This window comes from Drosophila pseudoobscura, chromosome 3 (genome assembly GCF_009870125.1).
Source record: "Drosophila pseudoobscura strain MV-25-SWS-2005 chromosome 3, UCI_Dpse_MV25, whole genome shotgun sequence".
Taxonomy (NCBI): domain Eukaryota; kingdom Metazoa; phylum Arthropoda; class Insecta; order Diptera; family Drosophilidae; genus Drosophila; species Drosophila pseudoobscura.
Genome location: NC_046680.1, coordinates 13,727,420 through 13,745,602, shown reverse-complemented (window position 1 = coordinate 13,745,602; position 18,183 = coordinate 13,727,420). Strand labels below are relative to the sequence as shown.

At 49.2% G+C, this 18,183-nt stretch overlaps 4 protein-coding genes across 5 annotated transcripts; 2 read left to right on the top strand and 2 right to left on the bottom strand.

Moving 5' to 3' along the window:
- Positions 1 to 852: 852 nt before the first annotated feature.
- mip40 (Myb-interacting protein 40) lies at positions 853 to 1,820 on the top strand. Its single transcript, XM_001361108.5, has one exon. It carries the CDS (start codon positions 978 to 980, stop codon positions 1,764 to 1,766), a length of 789 nt encoding a protein of 262 aa, XP_001361145.5. The 5' UTR covers positions 853 to 977; the 3' UTR covers positions 1,767 to 1,820.
- On the bottom strand, positions 1,788 to 2,703 carry Fkbp12 (peptidyl-prolyl cis-trans isomerase Fkbp12). The gene is made up of 3 exons (XM_001361107.5): positions 2,551 to 2,703; positions 2,330 to 2,400; positions 1,788 to 2,271 (listed from the first exon to the last, which is right to left on the bottom strand). Exons 1-3 carry the CDS (start codon positions 2,585 to 2,587, stop codon positions 2,053 to 2,055), a joined length of 327 nt encoding a protein of 108 aa, XP_001361144.1. The 5' UTR covers positions 2,588 to 2,703; the 3' UTR covers positions 1,788 to 2,052.
- A 989-nt stretch (positions 2,704 to 3,692) lies between these two features.
- LOC4804610 (zinc finger protein 33A) lies at positions 3,693 to 6,280 on the top strand. Its single transcript, XM_001361106.5, has 5 exons — positions 3,693 to 4,022; positions 4,083 to 4,817; positions 4,876 to 5,206; positions 5,341 to 5,518; positions 5,576 to 6,280. The coding sequence occupies exons 1-5, from the start codon at positions 3,825 to 3,827 to the stop codon at positions 6,018 to 6,020; spliced, it is 1,887 nt and encodes a 628-aa protein (XP_001361143.5). The 5' UTR covers positions 3,693 to 3,824; the 3' UTR covers positions 6,021 to 6,280.
- Positions 6,281 to 6,323: 43 nt separating this feature from the next.
- Positions 6,324 to 17,753, bottom strand: rib (BTB/POZ domain-containing protein ribbon). 2 transcript variants are annotated; one of them, XM_001361105.5, is made up of 2 exons: positions 17,040 to 17,753; positions 6,324 to 10,242 (listed from the first exon to the last, which is right to left on the bottom strand). In XM_001361105.5, exon 2 carries the CDS (start codon positions 9,991 to 9,993, stop codon positions 7,855 to 7,857), a length of 2,139 nt encoding a protein of 712 aa, XP_001361142.4. In that variant the 5' UTR covers positions 9,994 to 10,242; positions 17,040 to 17,753; the 3' UTR covers positions 6,324 to 7,854. The 2 variants fall into 2 exon arrangements, with proteins under 2 accessions (XP_001361142.4, XP_033233735.1); XM_033377844.1 differs by lacking the exon at positions 17,040 to 17,753 and adding an exon at positions 12,177 to 12,661.
- Between the last annotated feature and the right edge of the window lie 430 nt (positions 17,754 to 18,183).

The following is an 18,183-nucleotide window of genomic DNA, read 5'->3' as shown; positions in this document are numbered from 1 at the left end:
GTCAGCGGCCCTTCTTTCAAATCGCGCGCCTCGAAATGCCGGAAGAAAAAAGGTATGGGCAGCAGTGAAAACGGCACAGAAAACGCAATGCAGGCAAGGCAAAATCAACCGTTTTGCAAAATATACCTTGAAGACAAAATCAAGGTTTATTGAGAGCGTTCGCCGAGGTAGGGATCCTATAAAACTTGCAATTTGCATTGGCTCTTTTTGCTTGTTGTCCGTACCCCCCGTTAATAGGCCCTTCGAAATTGCGCTCTCCCGACTCATTTTTTCGTCGTAAGAGAGGAGCAGAAGAGCGCCGGTAATTCGCACAGCAAACCGGTTACAGGATGCGATTGTTGATGGGCGTTTATATACCCTAAGTGCGTTTAAACTCGTATTTCTGTTATGCGATTTTTTGTCAGAGGGAACGGTTTTTGATCTATCTATTTATTGTTGTGCGAAATTGAGTGAGAAACTCAATTACTGCTCCAGACTTTTGCAACTAAGAAATAACTAAGCAACTTTATAAAATCCTTTGTCCAGGGTAGCGTGGTTGTTTTTCTCTCTCTTTGTACCTCTCCTTACTAGATTCGTACTTTTTTCAGTTCTCTTTTACGATTCTCTCTCCCGCTCGCATCAAGCGTGCATGTGAACACAGGGTACAATTCATTAGGTAAGGTCAACTCAGACCTCTTTTTGAACGAAATAATGGATATAACATTATACAATTTTTTGTACTGCGAGAAAATTTGTAGTACTATTTTTGAAGGAAATAATTGCTTCTGCTAATACGACACTCTTGCATATTCCTAGTACTATATTGTCGTATCAACGAATATCCTACTAATTTTGTATTTGTATTTTGTAATTTCAGTATTTTTTTTCGATATGAAAAAGTGCTGGAAAACGTCGCACGCACATTTGACTTCCGAGCTGTTTCAAAAATTAAAATTTCCAATTTTCTAATTTGCAACGCAAAAGAAGCACTGTAGAAAATGAAGTCGCCCAAGAAGATGCACAAGAGTGTGGGGGCTGAGTTTTCGCTAAGGTTGCGGGAGACGCAAAAGGAAGAACCCAAACCGGAGCTGAGCGACCAACAGAGCGACGACGACACAGAATCCGAATTGCCCATACGCGGCCGCCCGTCGAAGAAGTTGCTGATCCAGCAGCAACAGCAGCGCCAGGTAAGCCAATACCAGGTGAAGCTGCAGCCGGAGCTAAACGCCGTAACGGCGGGCGCCACAGCCTTGCCGAACCGCTCGAAGGTGAAGCGGGCGCTCTACAAGAAGAGTGGCTCGGGACACCACAAAACGCCCGGCGAATCGTATGTGATGCGCCTGTTCGAGCGCAGCCTGGACCTTTCGAAGTACAATGAGAAGACTCCTCTGTATCCGATCTGCCGCGCCTGGATGGCCAACCAGCCGCGCAACCCTGCCGTGTCCACTTACAACACGGAGGGCTCCACTTCCACAGTGAAGCGCGAGAGCGACGCAGAGGAAGTTTTGGCGAAGCTAAAGAGCGGCGAGATTAAAATTCTGACCCACATGCCGAAGCCTCGCTCCACCGACCTGCCAGTGGTCCCACCCCGCCTGGAGTACACCAAGGAGGAGAAGCTGCAGCACAAGAAGCTGGAGGGGGCCGCCAAGGACGATCTACTCTCCGCCAATATGGCTCGCTGGAAGCGCGTACGCGATCACTGGGAAGAGCATACTCAAAAGTACAACCACGAGCGCTACGAGGTCATCGACCAGATCATGCATCAGGTGTCGAAAATCATAAAATAGTCGAAATGATAAATATTGATCTTGAATAAATGTTTAGTTTATTTAGTATGCGTAGAAGATGCGTTTCCCTTTCGATTAAATTATGTCTAATTAGCTTTCTTTTGAGTGGAGTTCAAATGCTGCTGGATTGTTCTGGTTTGCTAGTGTTGTGTCGCCGTGTCTCTGTGTTCTGGGTATTGATTGGAATGGTGTGTGCGCCTGTCCGTGTTTCTGATGGTATACACACGCACACCCAATTGCAGTCGGGCCGTGCTCACACACACACATGCACTCCCGCTCCGGATACTTATTCGACCTTGAGCAACTCGACGTCGAAAGTAAGGGTGGAGTTGGGGGGGATGACTCCTGGGTGTCCACGGCTGCCGTAGGCGTAGTCCGGGGAGCAGATGAGCTTGGCGCGCTGGCCCACGCTCAACTGAGCAACGCCCTCGTCCCAGCCGCGGATGACTTCGCCCTTGCCGATGGTGAACTTAAAGGGCTTGTTGCGGTCGCGTGACGAATCGAACTAGGGATAATTCATTATTAGATTGACTTGTTCAGTACTGTACTTCAATGAGCTGTACCTTGGTACCATCGTCCAAGGTTCCGGTGTAGTGCACCACGACTTTTTGGCCGTTCTTGGGGAATGTGCTGCCTGCGAAGATATAAAATGGATGCGAGTGAGCGAGATGGATATAGGCAACGCTCGAGTAATTTTCCGGGGCATCCACCGCAAGCATTTCTAAGGTTATGCTTCACTCGCCCGGGCAGGATCTGTTGCACATCGTTAAATTCTCTAACTTACCATCACCGGGAGAAATTGGAACAACTTGTACGCCCATTTTATTATTAATTAATTAAAAATTGCAAACTTTTTCCGAAAGCACGTTGACGCGTCTGATAAACAGTTTTATCGATAAGTGACTTAGCCGACTTAACCCCCCTCTATTTAAGCAGTTCAACGACTTGAAATTAATGATTGTAAATTATTCTTGCATATTTCCATCTATCTTTTTTTTGAACTTAAAAATAACAACGCTAACTGTCACCTGAACTGCGCTAAAATTATTTGATTTTCATTATTTTCGGTGGAATATTAAAACACCTCCTTGGTCTACAATGGGTTAATCGTTCTCCGTCAAGCATTGGAAACCATATTCCTCGATTATGATATTCCGCGGAATATTACTAGCTAGCTAGAGCATTTAGCCATGCTAAATTTTTTTTGCAAAAAAAACGGTATAGCGAAATAGGTAAAAAAAAAGGTTTTACCGAAAATGGGCAAACAAAACAAACGAATGTTTCTCTCATATTTCTCAATTTGATATTCCGTCGAATATTACGATCTAGATAGGACATTTAGTTCTGCCGACATAATTTAAGGCCATTGATGAATACATTTTCTACAACATTGGTTAGTTTTTAGTCCTTGCTTTTATTGCATTTTGACTAAAACAAGGATTAAAATATGACATGTGAAAACATCGGTTATCCACTTTTGACCTTTTTATCGGACATTGTTGAACATTTTTTGATGTACTATCGATGACAAAATACATAAACAGGGTGGATTTTTTGAACTAAATATTTATTTTATATTTATTAAACGAAATTACAGCATAACTGATTTTCATAGTCTGCCCTGAATACGGAGATTCTTCGAATCTCGCCTAGCCTTGTCTTCCACTGCTTATAATACCTGTATTTGCTGAGACGGACGAATGCGGTGCTATATTTCCTGCCTCCGTACTTGTAGGGAGCCAAACAAGGCACCATTGGTTTCTGCAACACCAGAATCTTACCCCTATTGGATGGCCCAGAGCCCGGCCAAATGGAGCTGTTGGAAAGTCGAGTTCCAAATTTAAATTGATTTGTGTTCGCGCCCCAATAAAACAATCGCCTTTCAGGCCGATGGCCTTATCGATAGTTCACTGCCAGGGTAGTCCACATATCTGAAAAAACGCGCTATAAATATTTATAAAAACTGAGCTTCGAGCACTCTGTTCAATAAACAATTTTAGTGAATAATATAAAAAATGCAAGGCATTTTGCAATTGAAACGCAGATCTTATTGACAAGATGCGAGATGCCGAGCCGAGCAGCAGTGGCGGGGGAAAAGGACTCGCCGGACAGTGCAACGGCCAGCTCCAGAATGTTGAGACGGAGGCCGACAGCGCGAACTGCACCATCTGCGGGGCCGCCAAGTCGTCCGCCCTGCTGGACCTCAGGTCTAATCAGGTAATGCAGCGTCGCCTCAGTCGTGATTGGAAGATGCAGGTGAGTATTCCGCAGCGTTGTTCGCGCAATGGATGTAATGAGAGTCCCTCACTATTGCAGGCAGATGTGATCCGGTCTACTCTGAAGGCCATATGCGTAGAGTGCGTTTGCAAGTTGAACATGCATTCGGAGGTCACTCGCTCCCTGATGCAGCGGATGCAACGGCTGCAACAAACAGGGAGCGGCACGTCCACCGTGACGACGACCACGGTTACGCCCACGCAACTAAGTCCTCCCATAGCGGATGCCGAGGTGTCCACCACTCTGGTAGAGGTGCAGGAAAGCGAAATGGCAGCCAATAACCACAGCAGTCGCAGCTCACGCTCCTCTTGCTCCGGACTAGAAGCCTACTCTGCCCAGCCACCTGAATCTCCTTCCGCCACGGAGTCAGGCGGCACTCGCAACAACAGTGTTAATATCCAGGACGGCTGGAAGTGGCGCACGCGGCTCGTCTGTCAACACTGTGGGCGAGCCTACTTCCGCAAAGACTATTTCATTATGCACTCGCGCCGGTGCAAATCGCAACAACGTCTGCCCAAGGCTAGGTGTCGTGTGCTTAACGAAGCCGGCAGCGATGACGACACTGTGTCGCCACGTGCGCTGCAGTCGTCCTTGCGCCCTACTCGTACCTTTCACTGCCGCAACTGCGAAAAGGAGTTCTTCACAGTAATCAGCCTACGCCAGCACCAGCGCAATACCCACCAGACCCGGCATCCGTGCAGTCTGTGCGGGGTGGCCTTCGACACCAAGTATGAGTGGGATCTGCACCACACAATATGCAGTGCCAAGCATGAGGCAAGTACCAACTCGGATTCTTTCTGAAGCAGCAGGAGTTATAACAAACTTTTCGCAGGCGCTAAAACTCCACCAAAATACGAATGAGACTAATCACAGGGTAAGGGCCCAGTCGACGCGCTCGCGTTCGCGGGCATGCTCTGAAATTTGGAATAAGTACACGACCAATGTCGAGGAGGAGGACAATGACAGCGAATGCGACGAGCAGGAGCTTGAAGAAAATGAACAGGATGAGCAGGTGGATACCATGTACACACGGAGAATGAACTTCACGGGCGACTGGATTGTGAACCACAGCCGAAGCAACAGCAACAGTGCCCTTAATTTGTCCCGGCTCTACGACAACTACGTGCTGGAAGAGTCACATATAAGAACAGACAAGGAGTATGGTAATATACGGCTCATATTTTTCGGAACAATCCAATAGTCGGTCTAATGGATTTGCCCGTTCGTTATAATATGAAGTATTTCAGGGACACAGAGGCAGCTTTTAATGTGATAACGTTTTTGTTTCCATCGACAGATCTATACATGCTTGATTTGCTGAAGGCGCAAGTGCAGCTGAATGAGTTTTCCTGCTTCACCCCAGCATGTGGCTACCAGACGGATAGCCTTAGCGAGTTGATGAAGCACGACTACTTGCGTCATTGGAAGATGAGCTGGTTCTACTGCCAGAAATGCGGGGACGTTTTCACCAGCAAGTATGTAAAACTCCCTCGGATATCCTGCCTTCTAACATGGCCCCTTGTACTTTGCAGAGTTTTCCTTGACTACCATCTGCATCGGCAGAACCGCGGCGTGTATATTTGCCACAAGTGCCAGGACGAGTTCGAGTTCCAGCATCAACTGGACCGCCATCTGGTACTCCACAACAAGGGCATCAACTACCAGTGCAACTTCTGCCGCCTGGCTTTCCTCAGTGAAGCCAAGCTGCTGGCCCACTGCGCCCGTTGCGGGCACAGTCCCAACGACGACCCACCGCTCATCCGGATCGATCGCGCTCTTTCAATCAGCAACTATCCGCCCCAGCCTGAAACAACCCACCACAAGTGGGAGTACGAGGAGCGAGAGCTGCTCCTGCCCGGAGTAGCCATACCATCCAGCAGACCCATGCACTTGCCCAACCATAAGCCCTTCCGCTTCGCCATTGGAATATGCGATTTCGAGAACCGCCACCAGCCCAATTGTGTGGGCTGCCAGTAACTTAAGCTGATCAAAATGGTGGAGGGTCAAATCGTATGCCAAGACTTTTACCTCAGTGTTTTTACTATTCGCGTGTAGATAGATAGTCTCGTGTGTATTGTGTCCGTCTTAGTCCGGCTCAAATCCCCATCCGCATCCTAATGGTGGTTCCGAGACGACCCAGGTCCCGTCTGTGTCGATGTAAAAATATGTGTGTATTTTTCTAACAGATTAGTGTAATAAAGATAAACTGCAGACTGAATGGCTGCGATATTGCCTAATCGTGACTTGCGTCTTGGCGGTAGTGATAATTAAAGTCTCATATTCGATTGATTCAGTCAGTTTATTTCGCATTCGATCGCTTATCATTAAATAATGTAAGTCCGGTGTCTACTTTAAATTGCATTACAATTTCCTTTACTTAATACTAGATCTAATAACTGCATCTCGATCTTTGTATAACTTGTATGGATGTGCATGTATGTATGATGCGTGTGAGTGTTTATAGACTACGATTCTATGTACAGAGGTTACTCGTATAACAAATTAACATTATCAACCGTACGACTACATAATTGTATCTGTGTAGGTGTTTATAATTAAAGAGCCTATTGCATTGCCCCCAGCGCATGTTTGTTGGATTTGCTTATAAATATTAATTTTGTTGTGTTTTGCTTTGTTTTTGCCTAAGCTTAAGTTATATTTATGTGTAGAGTCATAGTTGGACCTATGGACTAATTCATTCATTCTAAGTTGGCTTAGATATAAGTAGGTTATGGTTCTGAATTTGTACGCTCAACTCTATAGGTTGCCATTTGTATTTTAATTTGTATTTAATGTGCTCGGCTCTTGTTGCATATTCTCGTGCTACTTTCGAGCCGTTTGAGTCGGTGTCAGTCTTATAAAATTCAACCCAGGACAGTGCTTAACGCTAATATGATAATGATAAGGTAACAAAGAAGTTCGTTCTTTAAAAAAAAACTAGAATAGGCTTTATTGAGGTAGTTGTGTTCATATCTGTTTCATTTCTTATAGACGTCACGGAAATCATAAACATAAGGCTTTATACGTACGTATGTATGTATGTATGTATGTATGTATGTGTCTATTATAAATATCTAGTGCTAATAATTTTTAAAACAAATCACTGGCATTAACAAAGTTGTACAAAGTATTGCTAACTCGCTAGCTCATTCTGACCTGATTCTGTCAAATGTTCCTACCCTACGGGGTATCGGTAGCCTCTTTTGCTCTGCCCTTGATCGCCTCTAATATGCAATACGCGGATTCTTCCTTCAGTCTTATGTAAGTGTATAGTTTACATATGTTTCCTTAGCCATTGAGCCATTGAGCTTCAAAGACCACAACTAGCTAGCTCCTAAGCTAAGATGGCCATCGAGTGCCTAGCCTAAGTGTCAAAGTGGGGGGGGTGTCTCCTAGCCTAGTGTGTGTGTGTGAGTGTGTGTAACCTATGAATATCCTATTCTAAGCTAACGTTTCTGTATTAGGCACAAAGTGATGCTGACAACAATTTTATTTTAGATTGTGGATTTGATTTGATTTCCTCCTAAGGTGCAGATGCTGGTGTGCACCCGCCTCGACTGGGATAAGGGGTTCTCGTTTAAAGCTTCACCAACGCAGATCGACTGATCGCTGATCGCTGATCGATGTCGATGCCATTGAGAAAACAACAGTTTAGTCGCACGTTGTACGCCGAAAAGAAAATAATAACACAAGGGGAGTGAAGGGTAACCACCTTGGGGCGGTGTACTGGGGTCGTGCATCTGGCCCAGCAGGTCTAGCATATGGAATCGTAGCTGTCCGCCGCGTACTGCCAGGCCATGGTGAGCGTCAATCAGTCGGTTCTAGCCTGCGACTCCTCGCCGCCAAGTAGCTCCCGCTTCAGGCCTAGGCCCAGGGCCACGGGCGGTGGTGAGTGGGGATAATCCTCGTGGTCCTTTCCGTTGGTGGAGGCGCTGTTGGAGTGCATGATCACACTGGCGCTCTCGACCGGCGAGGAGGCCCGTGGGGGCTGAGGAGAGTAGGGCGACTCAGGGCGTTCTTTGCGTGCCAGCGATAGATCTTCCACATGGTCGTGATCGTGATCGTGATCCTGCTCCTGGTCATGATCATCTTCATCGTCAGCATCATCGCGCTCGTCCTGGTCACGCTCCCTCTTGATCAGGCGCTGCTCGTGCTTCTCCATCTCTATCTCCATGGCTTCGTGCTCGGAGTAGTGCCGAGCCCTTGGACTTGGAGATCTGGCTGCGTGTCCATTGGAGCCAGACTCCTGGGGGCTGCTAGACATTCGGTTGGCAGCTGCGTGGGCGGCCGCTGCCAGGGCCATGGCGTGGAGTGCTTCACGCCCGGCCATATCCCCGCCTCGGTTCTCCAGGGCCTGCTGCAGAAAGGCGTGATCCAGAAGGGCGGCTGCCGAGTGGGGAATCGTGGGTGGCATGCCGTGGTGGCCACCTCCATGGCCACTATGCTGACCATGCTCCTTCGGCTCACGCTCTAGATCCGTCTGGCCATGCCCGTGGACATGTCCGTAGCTGTGGGCAGCTGCGGCAGCGGCTGCTGCGGAGTAGGGAAAGGCGGCGGAGGACTCCACCCCGGGTGGGCTGCGCTTGGGTGTGCGATGCGTGCCACGGCCCGTAGTGATGTTCAGCTTGCGGACCTTGTCGTAGAGGGTGCGGCTGGGTAGTCCGTACTTGCGGCTCGCCTGGAGCGCGCTCATGCCTTCCCGAACGGCCTGAATGGCACACATCATGTCCGCCCGGGTGTACTGCTTATAACGCTTCCACTCCGGCTTCTTGCCGCCCGGCCCGCCAGTCTCCTCATCAAAGGAACGGTCCGTGTGCGGTGAGAGGGGCTCCTTGTCGCCGCCGTAGTCCGAGCCGTTGAAGCTGTGGCTACCGGTGCCGCCGCTCACGCCGACTCCGCTGTGGTGCTGGTGCGGTGGCTGGTGCTGGTGCTGATGGGTGGGAGTCTTCTCGTTTAGGGAGGAGGTGGAGGAGCTCTTCAGCAGCAGAGGATTGGGCTGCGAGGAGTCAGCTGGGTTGGCCTGGGCCAGCACGTTGCGCAGAATGGGCGTGTCCCGGGTGCTGTTGAGTAGCATGCTTGAGATGGCCGAGAGCTTCTTGCGCTTGAGCGGATTCATGTCGGCGGCGGACTCATAGACGGAGTTCAGCATGGCGGCAGCGGCAGCGGAGGGCGAGAGGGGCCACTGGCCTGCCTCACCGGCTACGGCGTGCGAAGTGGCATGCGTGGGCGTCAGGGGAGTCTCACCGGCTGGGATGTGGGGATGTGGATTGATAGGTCCTGATCCAGGCGGGAAGTTTGTGTACGGCGGCTGGTAGCTTCCGAATGGCGGCGGCGGTGGTGAGCAGCTGCTCGAGATGGCGGCGCTGGGCGAGATGTGCGTGGACGTTGAGATCACGGAGGAGGAGTTGTGGTGCTGCTGGCCGAAGGAGCCGTCGGCAGAGGACCCGTTGAGGGGCTTGCCAGAGCCAACGCCCAATCCCGAGCTGGAGGTGGGCGTGATGCTGGCATGGAACTGGCTCTGGTCACGCTCCTCCACTGCGCTGGCCGCCTTGTGATTGTACTTCATCAGATTGTCGTAGAGCCCCTTTACCTGCAGCTCCTTGGCAGTGCGCAGGATCTCCGGCTCCTGGCTCTTGGTCACCGTGGTCTCACCCGTGTACATGTACTGAAGCAAGGCCGCGATCTCGAAGCCCCTCACGCCCGGCAGGATTATGCTGCACTGGTCCTGGGGCACGTCCTGCAGGATGTGCTGGAAGTACGGCGAGTTCGCCGCCAGCACCACGCGGTGTGCCTTGAACTGCTCATCGTCGACGACTAGGGTGCAGTCGACGTAGCTGCCGACCTCGTGCAGTGCGTGGAGGATCTGCACCAGATTGGTCTGGTGGTTGTTCCAGCGCAGGCAGTACGTCTGGCCCTCGCTGCTGGCCACGGGCGCTGTGGGCCCGCCCATCTCTTCTGCCCTGCTGTTCTGGCTGTGGCCGCGATCCCGGTGACTGTGACTGTGGCTGTTCACCCGATGGCGATGGCCCTGGTGATGGACTGGCGGCTGCTCCGGCTCCTCGTCGGGAGCGGTGTCGCTGCTGCTGTGGTAGACGCTGTTCAGGCTGGTGAACGCGGCACTCAGCAGCGTTGGCGAGTAGGAGGAAAGATGCTTCCGGACTTTGAGCGCCAGTTTAAGGCTTCGGGATCACTGTTGGGCCTGCCGCGGAAGAGAAAAATGTTTCCATGAAGATTAGTAAAAGGTTTTCGCTCCGGTTTGTTGCTTTCGATAGTTTGCACAAATGATTCCCCACACGTCAATGGGAACAGGCAAAAATTCAGATTTCGCATAGGTTGCTAAAATAATCGAGTGAATTTCTCAGACCAGGGTAACCAGGAAACCAGGCTGGTCTCGTCCCCCTCCTTACTACCTCCATATTTCGCTCCTTCACGCACACACGCGTACATATACAGGTGTGCGAAACTGGGGATGGTCACCTTCTCCTCTCCATGGTACTCTCTCCTCCACCATTGCAAAAGTTCTCGTTCCCATTCCCATTCCCATTCTGGTTCCCGTTCCTGTTTTTCTATTTTTTGGCGGAAAATCTTGCCTGTAAAATTTATGCCCATCGCCACCCCCTGAAGTTTTATGCGCCATAAAAAGTGAAAGCGCTCCTTGCCAATGAAGGAGGCACAGACAGTGGCCGTGCCAGAGGCAGAGGAGGGTGAACGAAAACGTGTAGAAAAAATGGGGGAAAAAATATGCAAACATCCCTCGAAAGATGTGTGCGCGTATTTTTCCGGCTGCTTTTCGCGCGTTTTACTTTCCATATACATATATATGTATATCCGTAAATACGGAGGTATATGTATATCGTTTTTTACGCCGCCTGGAAAGTGGAAATGGAAAGGCAAGTCACCAACGCACACACACACACACACACGCCCAAGGAAATGAAAAATGTTACTGAAAAACTTGCAATAATTTTCGTTCATTTTCCGAGGACGAGGGAGGCCATATGCCCTTGCCCTTGGCTTGCCCATGGAGAGGCCCGACGCGTAGTCGAATTTCAGACTCAAGTGGACGCCATATGCCGAACCGATGGCCCATCTGCGTCATGTGTTGGACATGCATCATGCATCGGGCAACCTCCCCGCCTGCGTCCTTGCCATGTGTCGTGCGAGCCGTCCGTGCCGGCCCATCTACGAGTGTATCAGTGAGTCTCCAGTTACCAACAGGTATGATAGGAGCGAGGCCCCAGTCGAGCGACCGGCGGAATTGCGAACTAAGCGAAGCCAGGCCAGATAATGGCAATCAAACAACAAGGAAAATGTCAAAGGGGCGAGGCCCCTGAGAGCGGTGAGAGGAAAGACGGAGACAAGGACGGCGACGGAGAGGGCGAGGGCAGAGAAGAAAAGCGGACAATCAGACAAAGGAGGCAAACAAACGATCGCATTATTGTCGGGGATGGTGATGTGATGGAGATGGAGGTGGAGGTGGAGTGCGGAAAATGCGCAAGAGATCATCAATTGTTATCTGTCCATTGTCTGGCCAACAGGATAATGGGCAACCTGCAGCGATCCCTTCCCCCTCCACTCGATCCTTCGCTGCCGTTTTGCGCAACAGATTGAAGTCGCTGCCTGTCGCTGTCTCTGTCTGAGCAGGTAAGCGGTTTCGAATTCGTGTCTGGCGATTGACGTTGGCCGAGTAAGCGCATTAGATGTGGTCATAAGCCATCGGGCAGCGCATTAACGCCTCGTTCTTGCCTCCACAGAAACTCTTATACGGGCGCTATATCGCGCATACGTCGTGTGATCGCCAAAATGCCGAAAGCTCTCCGAGCGTGAGCTTTCGCAGCTTTGGCTGACAGTGGGCCACCATTTTATAAACCATTTAATTAAAAATGATCAAAAAATAACAGTCGGACGGACGGACGGACGTCATTGAAACGAATGCACTTGGAAACCGGTTTGGGGTTTTCCAGTTTTTTTGTGTCAATTTCTTGAACACGTTCCACGAATTGTTAATTGCAAAACTACAACAAAAAATAACGATTTTGGAAGCCCAAACGAATGGGAAACAAAACTATTGACGAGCCGTTTAAGTAGACTAATTTAATAGAATCAAATATCTGATTACTAATCAGGGCTTACCACAAAATAATGAAATCGCCGCAGGCGAAGCACAAGCCTTTTTTTTTTTAGTGGCCAAAGAGAGTCCTGGACACTTGCAGCGGTTTGTTGATATTTTAACAAGTTTGTTTGATTGTTTGTCAATTGGGTTTTACTGGTAGGTTTTAGCTTTGCCTTGTTTTGAATGTTTTGCACATTGCTCGACTTTAATTGATTTATTTTGTTGTGTTGGGAATTAGTTATCGTTGACTGTTGGGTTGGGTAAATCCGAATCGAAATTGCACTGAAAACCGCACACACAGACACTAGTTGAGGACGCAGCTTATGCCTATCCCAGATGGAGCTCTTATAGTCTTAGGTTTCCACAAACTGCGACACGTTTGTCGTTTTCCTCTGGTCGTGCGTTGTTGGTTTTGCGTTGTTGCAGATTCGAGCGTTCAAAGTTGAATAAAACTGCCACGGCGCTCTATGCAGCCAAGTCATTGAAGACCAAATTTCCCGACCTACCGAGCGAGACAGCAGTACCCGGAGACGGGGACGGCAATAGCAGAAGGGGAAGCAAACTGTTCGACGCGTTGAGAGGAAAACTGTCCTACGGCTCGGCGCACCCTCGCGCTCTCTCGCTCGCGCACGCATTCGCTGCTTGCAGTCTTGTGCGTTTTTTGCGCTTGCACTCTCTCGTTCTCGTTCTCTCTCTCGCTCTCTCTTTCTCTGACTGCCTGTCTGTTTCTCTGTTTCTATGTTTCTTGCAGTGCGTGAGAGTGCTGTGCGTGTGTTGGCCTGTGTGTGTGTGTGTGTGTGGGTTGCATATGGCTGCTGCTGCTGCTGCTGCTGTCATTGGCACCAATATCGGTGGCAGCGGGAAAGAGAGAGTTGCAGTCCTCCTTTTTTGGCGACTGCATTTTTCGTGCTGTTCCAACTGACCAAACCGCTTGAGCGGCCGGCCGGACGGACGTCGGCAGGTTGTCAGTGCGTGGAAAACTGGTATCTGAGTGAATTTTTTGTTGTTCTCCGCTTTTGGTTTTTTATTCGGTACCCCTTCCACGCCCCGGTGCCGTTCCCTGCAAACTCTACCTCGAAGCTCGGCGCCATTTTGGACTGCGTTTCATGCTTTGTCGTTATTTTTCTTCTTTTTTTTTTATGTATGTTTATGTTTTTAATTTTCTTCTTTTCGTTTAGTCTCTATCTCCCTCTTCCCCTCTCGCTAATCGGGCATAGTAGGTAGGAAAGGATAATTTCTCGGCCTCCGTTTTCCTCTTCTTCGCCTTCGTCTTAGTTATGCAAATTCCGAATCGAATGGCAGAAAGATAAGTAACGACCTTCAGCAATCAATGCATAATTGAATGCATTTTCGGGGTCGACTGCGATCGATTTGCATAGGGCTTGCCCCTTACGATTTTTCCCTAACCCTTTTACGATTTCTTGATTTTGTATGCAAATTGCAAAATAACGGTCGACGGGGTTGTCTTTTTAGGCAGAGGGGCAGAATCCCACAAAACTTTCTGCAATTTCTGTAAAGCACCTGCAATCCATCTCACGCAGGGATCGGCGAGAAAGAGGGTCCTTTTTTATAGTCATCCATGCACTGGCATCATGATGCAGCTGTACCAGTCGTCTCTCCACCTTTCCTGTATGTATTTAACTTATATTTTTTTAATTGTTCGTCATTAATTTTTTCGGTGCTCGCCATCCGACCCTCTGTTCCCCTCTCCTCCGCCGCTCCTCTGGGCTTCCTCTGGGCCTCCACGTTGGGCCTGCGTTGCAAAACCCATTAATCATGTTCGGAAATTAAGGTCAACCGCATTTCACGGAGCCGTTTCTATCTGTTCATTTTTCAACTGCATTTTTTGGCAGGGCCGCGAGATTCGTTGGGCGCTATCTTCGCCCGAAACTAGTTCGCAAGTGCATTCACCTCCCCCGCCCCACCACGGGGCGCTCGAAGCTGATAGAGCAGCATAAAAGTACGAGCACGGGTATAAAAAATGAAAACTTGCAGCGACCAACTGCTCCATAATCTGGACACGAGCATTTATGGGCTCTGGGGCACTCGGCGTGCCCCCGGCTTTTCTCCGCTTTTAATCTTATCAACGCCTTTCCCCCAGTCACCCCCCCCACCACTATCATTGTGCCAGTGAAAGTGTAAAATAAGGAACAAAGGCTCCAGAGATGGACACACAGTTGCTGCCTGAGGAACCCCCTTCGGCACGCCACTGTCCACATGTGTTTGGCATCGTGAATTTTCCCAAATTATTATCCGCCTTTCGGTCAGTGTTGACTTTGCTGACTTTTTGACTAAAAGATGAAGATGTGGATAAGGATGAGCCAGCAAGATGATGATGTTTACCGGGGCTCTGAGCCGGCGATCATTATTATGGGGGGATTAGCAGGGAGAATCCGCACGTAATCCAACCGCATTGCAGTCACTCAATGAAGCTGAGTCCTCGTAATGAACTGCCTGACCAGGTAGGTGTTGTCTTGCGGTGCGGTGCTGTGCTACTCTTCCCCCTTCCCCTCCCCTTGCCCCAGTCTTTAATTCGCAGTAGAAAATTCCGCTTGCTGGAGGGAGATCCTCAAAATTGCATTGTTCTCAAATTGTTTCTTATCGCGTATTTGTGTTTGCAAACTGCACGACGAACTGCGGTTCGCAGGCGTCTCGTAGTTTTCGCGATAAGTTCTGGCGGACCCGGTTGTTCTTTGGTCAGCACATGGGTCGGTGCCGCTCTGACCGCTCTGACCGCTCTGACCTGCTGCACGCGTGTTTATGATTCATGGCGAAAGGGTTTAATTACGGAAAATTAAGGTTTATGTCTTTATTGCTTCTCACAAAAATTTGCCAAAATAGTTCAGTGGAACTGTAGGATGGCAACGAAAGGATTTTCCTGGAACCGGGCTGCTTTGCCTGGGGTGTTGCTGTTTCGATCAATGTCTGAGGATCTTAATAGCCACGATGGATATTCCTCATTTGTCATGCAAAAAAAATGCAAAACCAAGCAAATGGTAAAAAACAAAAGGAAACCGCTTCGATGATGCGAGACGTGGCCGTAATTTCCCGCATTTCCCAGACAACCCTTTGCCTCGTTTCCCGCTCCCTGCTGCTCCCTTGACAGATCGTCAGCGGTGGTCCTTGTTCAGACTCTGCTTCTGCTGGTCCTGGTCCTGGTCCTGGGCCTGGTCTCGCCCTCAAGTATCGCCTTTTGTAGCTTGAAGTTGTTGACGCATCTTTGAAGTTGCATCGGCACGTGAAAATTCTCCTCGGCCTGATTTCCCATACAAAAGCAATTAGCAAGGGTCAAAGGTAAACAGAAGCCGCCGCCGGCCAACGGCCAATGGCAACCTGTCGAGCGGCTCTGAGCGACACAGGACCTTCCATCCTGGCCATAAAGATGCGCTCGCACATGGGTGCTAATTGATGCGAAAATTCTCTCCACTGTATCAAATCTTTTCGACAATTTCAGCCCCCCCGCACCCACCCACAAACGGCGAAATATCCATCAGATACATATTTACATGTGCATCTCTATCCGAGTATCGCTGTACGGCGTAGTGTGTGTGTTGGAGCAACAGTCGGAAAACAAACAAAAACTGCAGCCGACGAAAATGAATAAAAATGCAACAAGAAGACAAGAAAAAACGAATACGAATACGAAAATGAGGAGGAAACGGGGAGACAAACAGAGAGCAGCAAAGCAGCGAAGAAACGAAAACGTTGAAAATTTATCGCGCGCGTCATTTGCTTTGCTGCAACTATGGAAAGTGGCACGTAGGGCCGCGACGCGTCGCCGCTGACATTGTGTTGGTGTTGGTGTTGGTGGCAGGGGAGAGGAGCGGATGGAGTGAGGGGAGCGGGAGCGGGAGCGGGTAGCGGGTAGCAAAGAGCGGCCCATTCGCGCTACGCATGGGTCATTGCACTTTTTCCACGCACACAGACTCGAGTCGGGGCATAACTCAGATACAAATACAAACACAAACACACAGGCATACTACAGGCATAGATAGATAGCAAAGGGCAACATTTCAACGAAAATTGTGTAAAAAAGGCACGAAAAATTAGGCGAAAGCAAACAGAAACAGAGAGACAGGCAGACAGGCGGAGAGCGAGAGCGGGGGCCCCCAACAAGATACAGATACATGTGTGTGTATGCGGCATGTGGGGAGCGAAACGATTGCAACTGCAACTTTGCATTGGTCGGCCATTTTCAACGTTTATCTTTTCGCTCGCGCACGCAGATGGAGATACAATCACTCATACTCGTACACATGTTCATGGCTTTGGAGAAGCGGCCAATTGTACGAGTATCTGCAGCTTGTGCGGGGCGAGCTTTGACGGGGTTCTCGAATGAAATTAAAATATAAATATGTTTGCAATGATTGTGCACACACACTTGTGGTTTTCCACAGAGATACATACAGATACATACATTCAGATACATATGCTCTCCATGTAGCCTGCAGATACTTATGCGCTTGCTATTAATAGCGATCCACGGCCATGCCATTTGTGCCGCCAACACCACTCGAGTGTGCAGTTGCAGTTGCAGTTTGCTGCACATGCACATGTGGAAATTTGGGAAAGGAAATGGAAACGTTGCGAGGCCCCTGCCTCTGCCCTGGCTCTGGCTCCGGCTCCGGCTGCGGCCACGCCCCCAACTCCTGGTCGAGAAGTACAGATAGCATTCAGAGCTGCGCATGGGGTGCGTTTTCCACGATGTTTTTCACCAAAAAGTCACTATCACACACAGGAACACAGACACACAAACACGCAATTCGAATTTTATTTTTAGCAATTTGAGGGAAATTTCAAGTCGAGCGTTGTGAATTTTTCATTTGAATTCATATGGCCACGGTCACATGGTGAGGGGCGGAGACGCCACCGATCTTACATACCTTGTATCTTGTAGTTTTATGTGTCGCTCTGCAATTTGTATGTTGAATGCCCTCTCGAATTCGATTCGAACACGTTTCACGATTGTATCTGTGTGATCCAGCTAGAACTTCGGTTCTAACCATATTTCGTTTCGCAGTTTCGCAAATAGTTCCGCCACGTTTCCACTAGGCTTGAGCTTGGGCCCGCCATTTTCACTGGCATTACGCCGGACGATGCGAGTCTTTTCTGTGGTCTCCGCTTGCCGTTCCGTTCACTTGGGTTTCTGGTGGGGAAAACTCGCGAGGATCGCTGCGAGCACTCCGCGGTCAGTATGCAAAATGCCGAAAAGATACAAAAAAATAAAAAACAGCGAAAAACAACTTCCCAGAAACGTTTTACCGAGCTTACACATGTACGACCGCACGATGTATCTGTGCGCAGACAGAGACCCTGCAGGGCGAGGCAGGGCGAGGTTTTACATGTGTCCAAGCGAGAGAGAGAGAGAGAGAGAGAGAGAGGCAGAGCAGCGTTGTAAGTTCTGAGGCAGAACACAGCGTTCTGCGAGCGTTACGAGAACTGACCTTGAGTTCAGAATTTAGCCAAGGGATTGGGTCTGGGGACTGGGGACTGGGTCTGGGCTGTTTAACCGACTGATTCTGTTTCTTGCTGATTCTCGCCTGGAGAGAGCACCGAAAAATGGCGTGTGTAGAAAAGCTCTGACTGTACATGTGCATGTAAATACTTATGTATGACAGACACAAACACACACACACACACATCTTGTATATATGTATATATGTACCTCCGTATACATAGGCTGACTCACAAATTGAACAAAAAGTTTCGTACTGGGAAAAGAATCAACAAATCTACACCTCCAGCCTGGGGAAGAGACAGTGCGGTGCGGGGCGTGGCGGGGCGGTGAGGTAAAATTTGGTTTGGGGAGCGAAAAGCTCTCCGAGAGCATAGAATTATCAGTTCGGCCCTTATGCGCCACACGATTAGAGTGAAGTCAACGCAAGTATTTTGCAAATAAAAAACAGAATCGAAAACAAAACCGAAACCGAGGCTGAACCAGAAGCAGAAGCAGAAAAAACCGCCAGTTGGTGGCTTGTTTTGTTTATCTGTCGAGCGCTTTTCAGGGTCAAACTCTTGATTATTACA

Excerpts from the sequence above, each read along its gene's own strand:
- rib (XM_001361105.5), bottom strand. The coding sequence starts at position 9,993 with ATGGGCGGGCCCACAGCGCCCGTGGCCAGCAGCGAGGGCCAGACGTAC.
- Fkbp12 (XM_001361107.5), bottom strand. The coding sequence starts at position 2,587 with ATGGGCGTACAAGTTGTTCCAATTTCTCCCGGTGATG. Across the intron at positions 2,401-2,550 it reads TCCAATTTCTCCCGGTGATG|GCAGCACATTCCCCAAGAAC; the intron begins GTAAGTTAGAGA and ends ATATCTTCGCAG. Across the intron at positions 2,272-2,329 it reads CCTTGGACGATGGTACCAAG|TTCGATTCGTCACGCGACCG; the intron begins GTACAGCTCATT and ends AATTATCCCTAG.
- LOC4804610 (XM_001361106.5), top strand. The coding sequence starts at position 3,825 with ATGCGAGATGCCGAGCCGAGCAGCAGTGGCGGGGGAAAAGGACTCGCC. Across the intron at positions 5,207-5,340 it reads AAGAACAGACAAGGAGTATG|ATCTATACATGCTTGATTTG; the intron begins GTAATATACGGC and ends TTCCATCGACAG. Across the intron at positions 5,519-5,575 it reads GGGGACGTTTTCACCAGCAA|AGTTTTCCTTGACTACCATC; the intron begins GTATGTAAAACT and ends TGTACTTTGCAG.
- mip40 (XM_001361108.5), top strand. The coding sequence starts at position 978 with ATGAAGTCGCCCAAGAAGATGCACAAGAGTGTGGGGGCTGAGTTTTCG.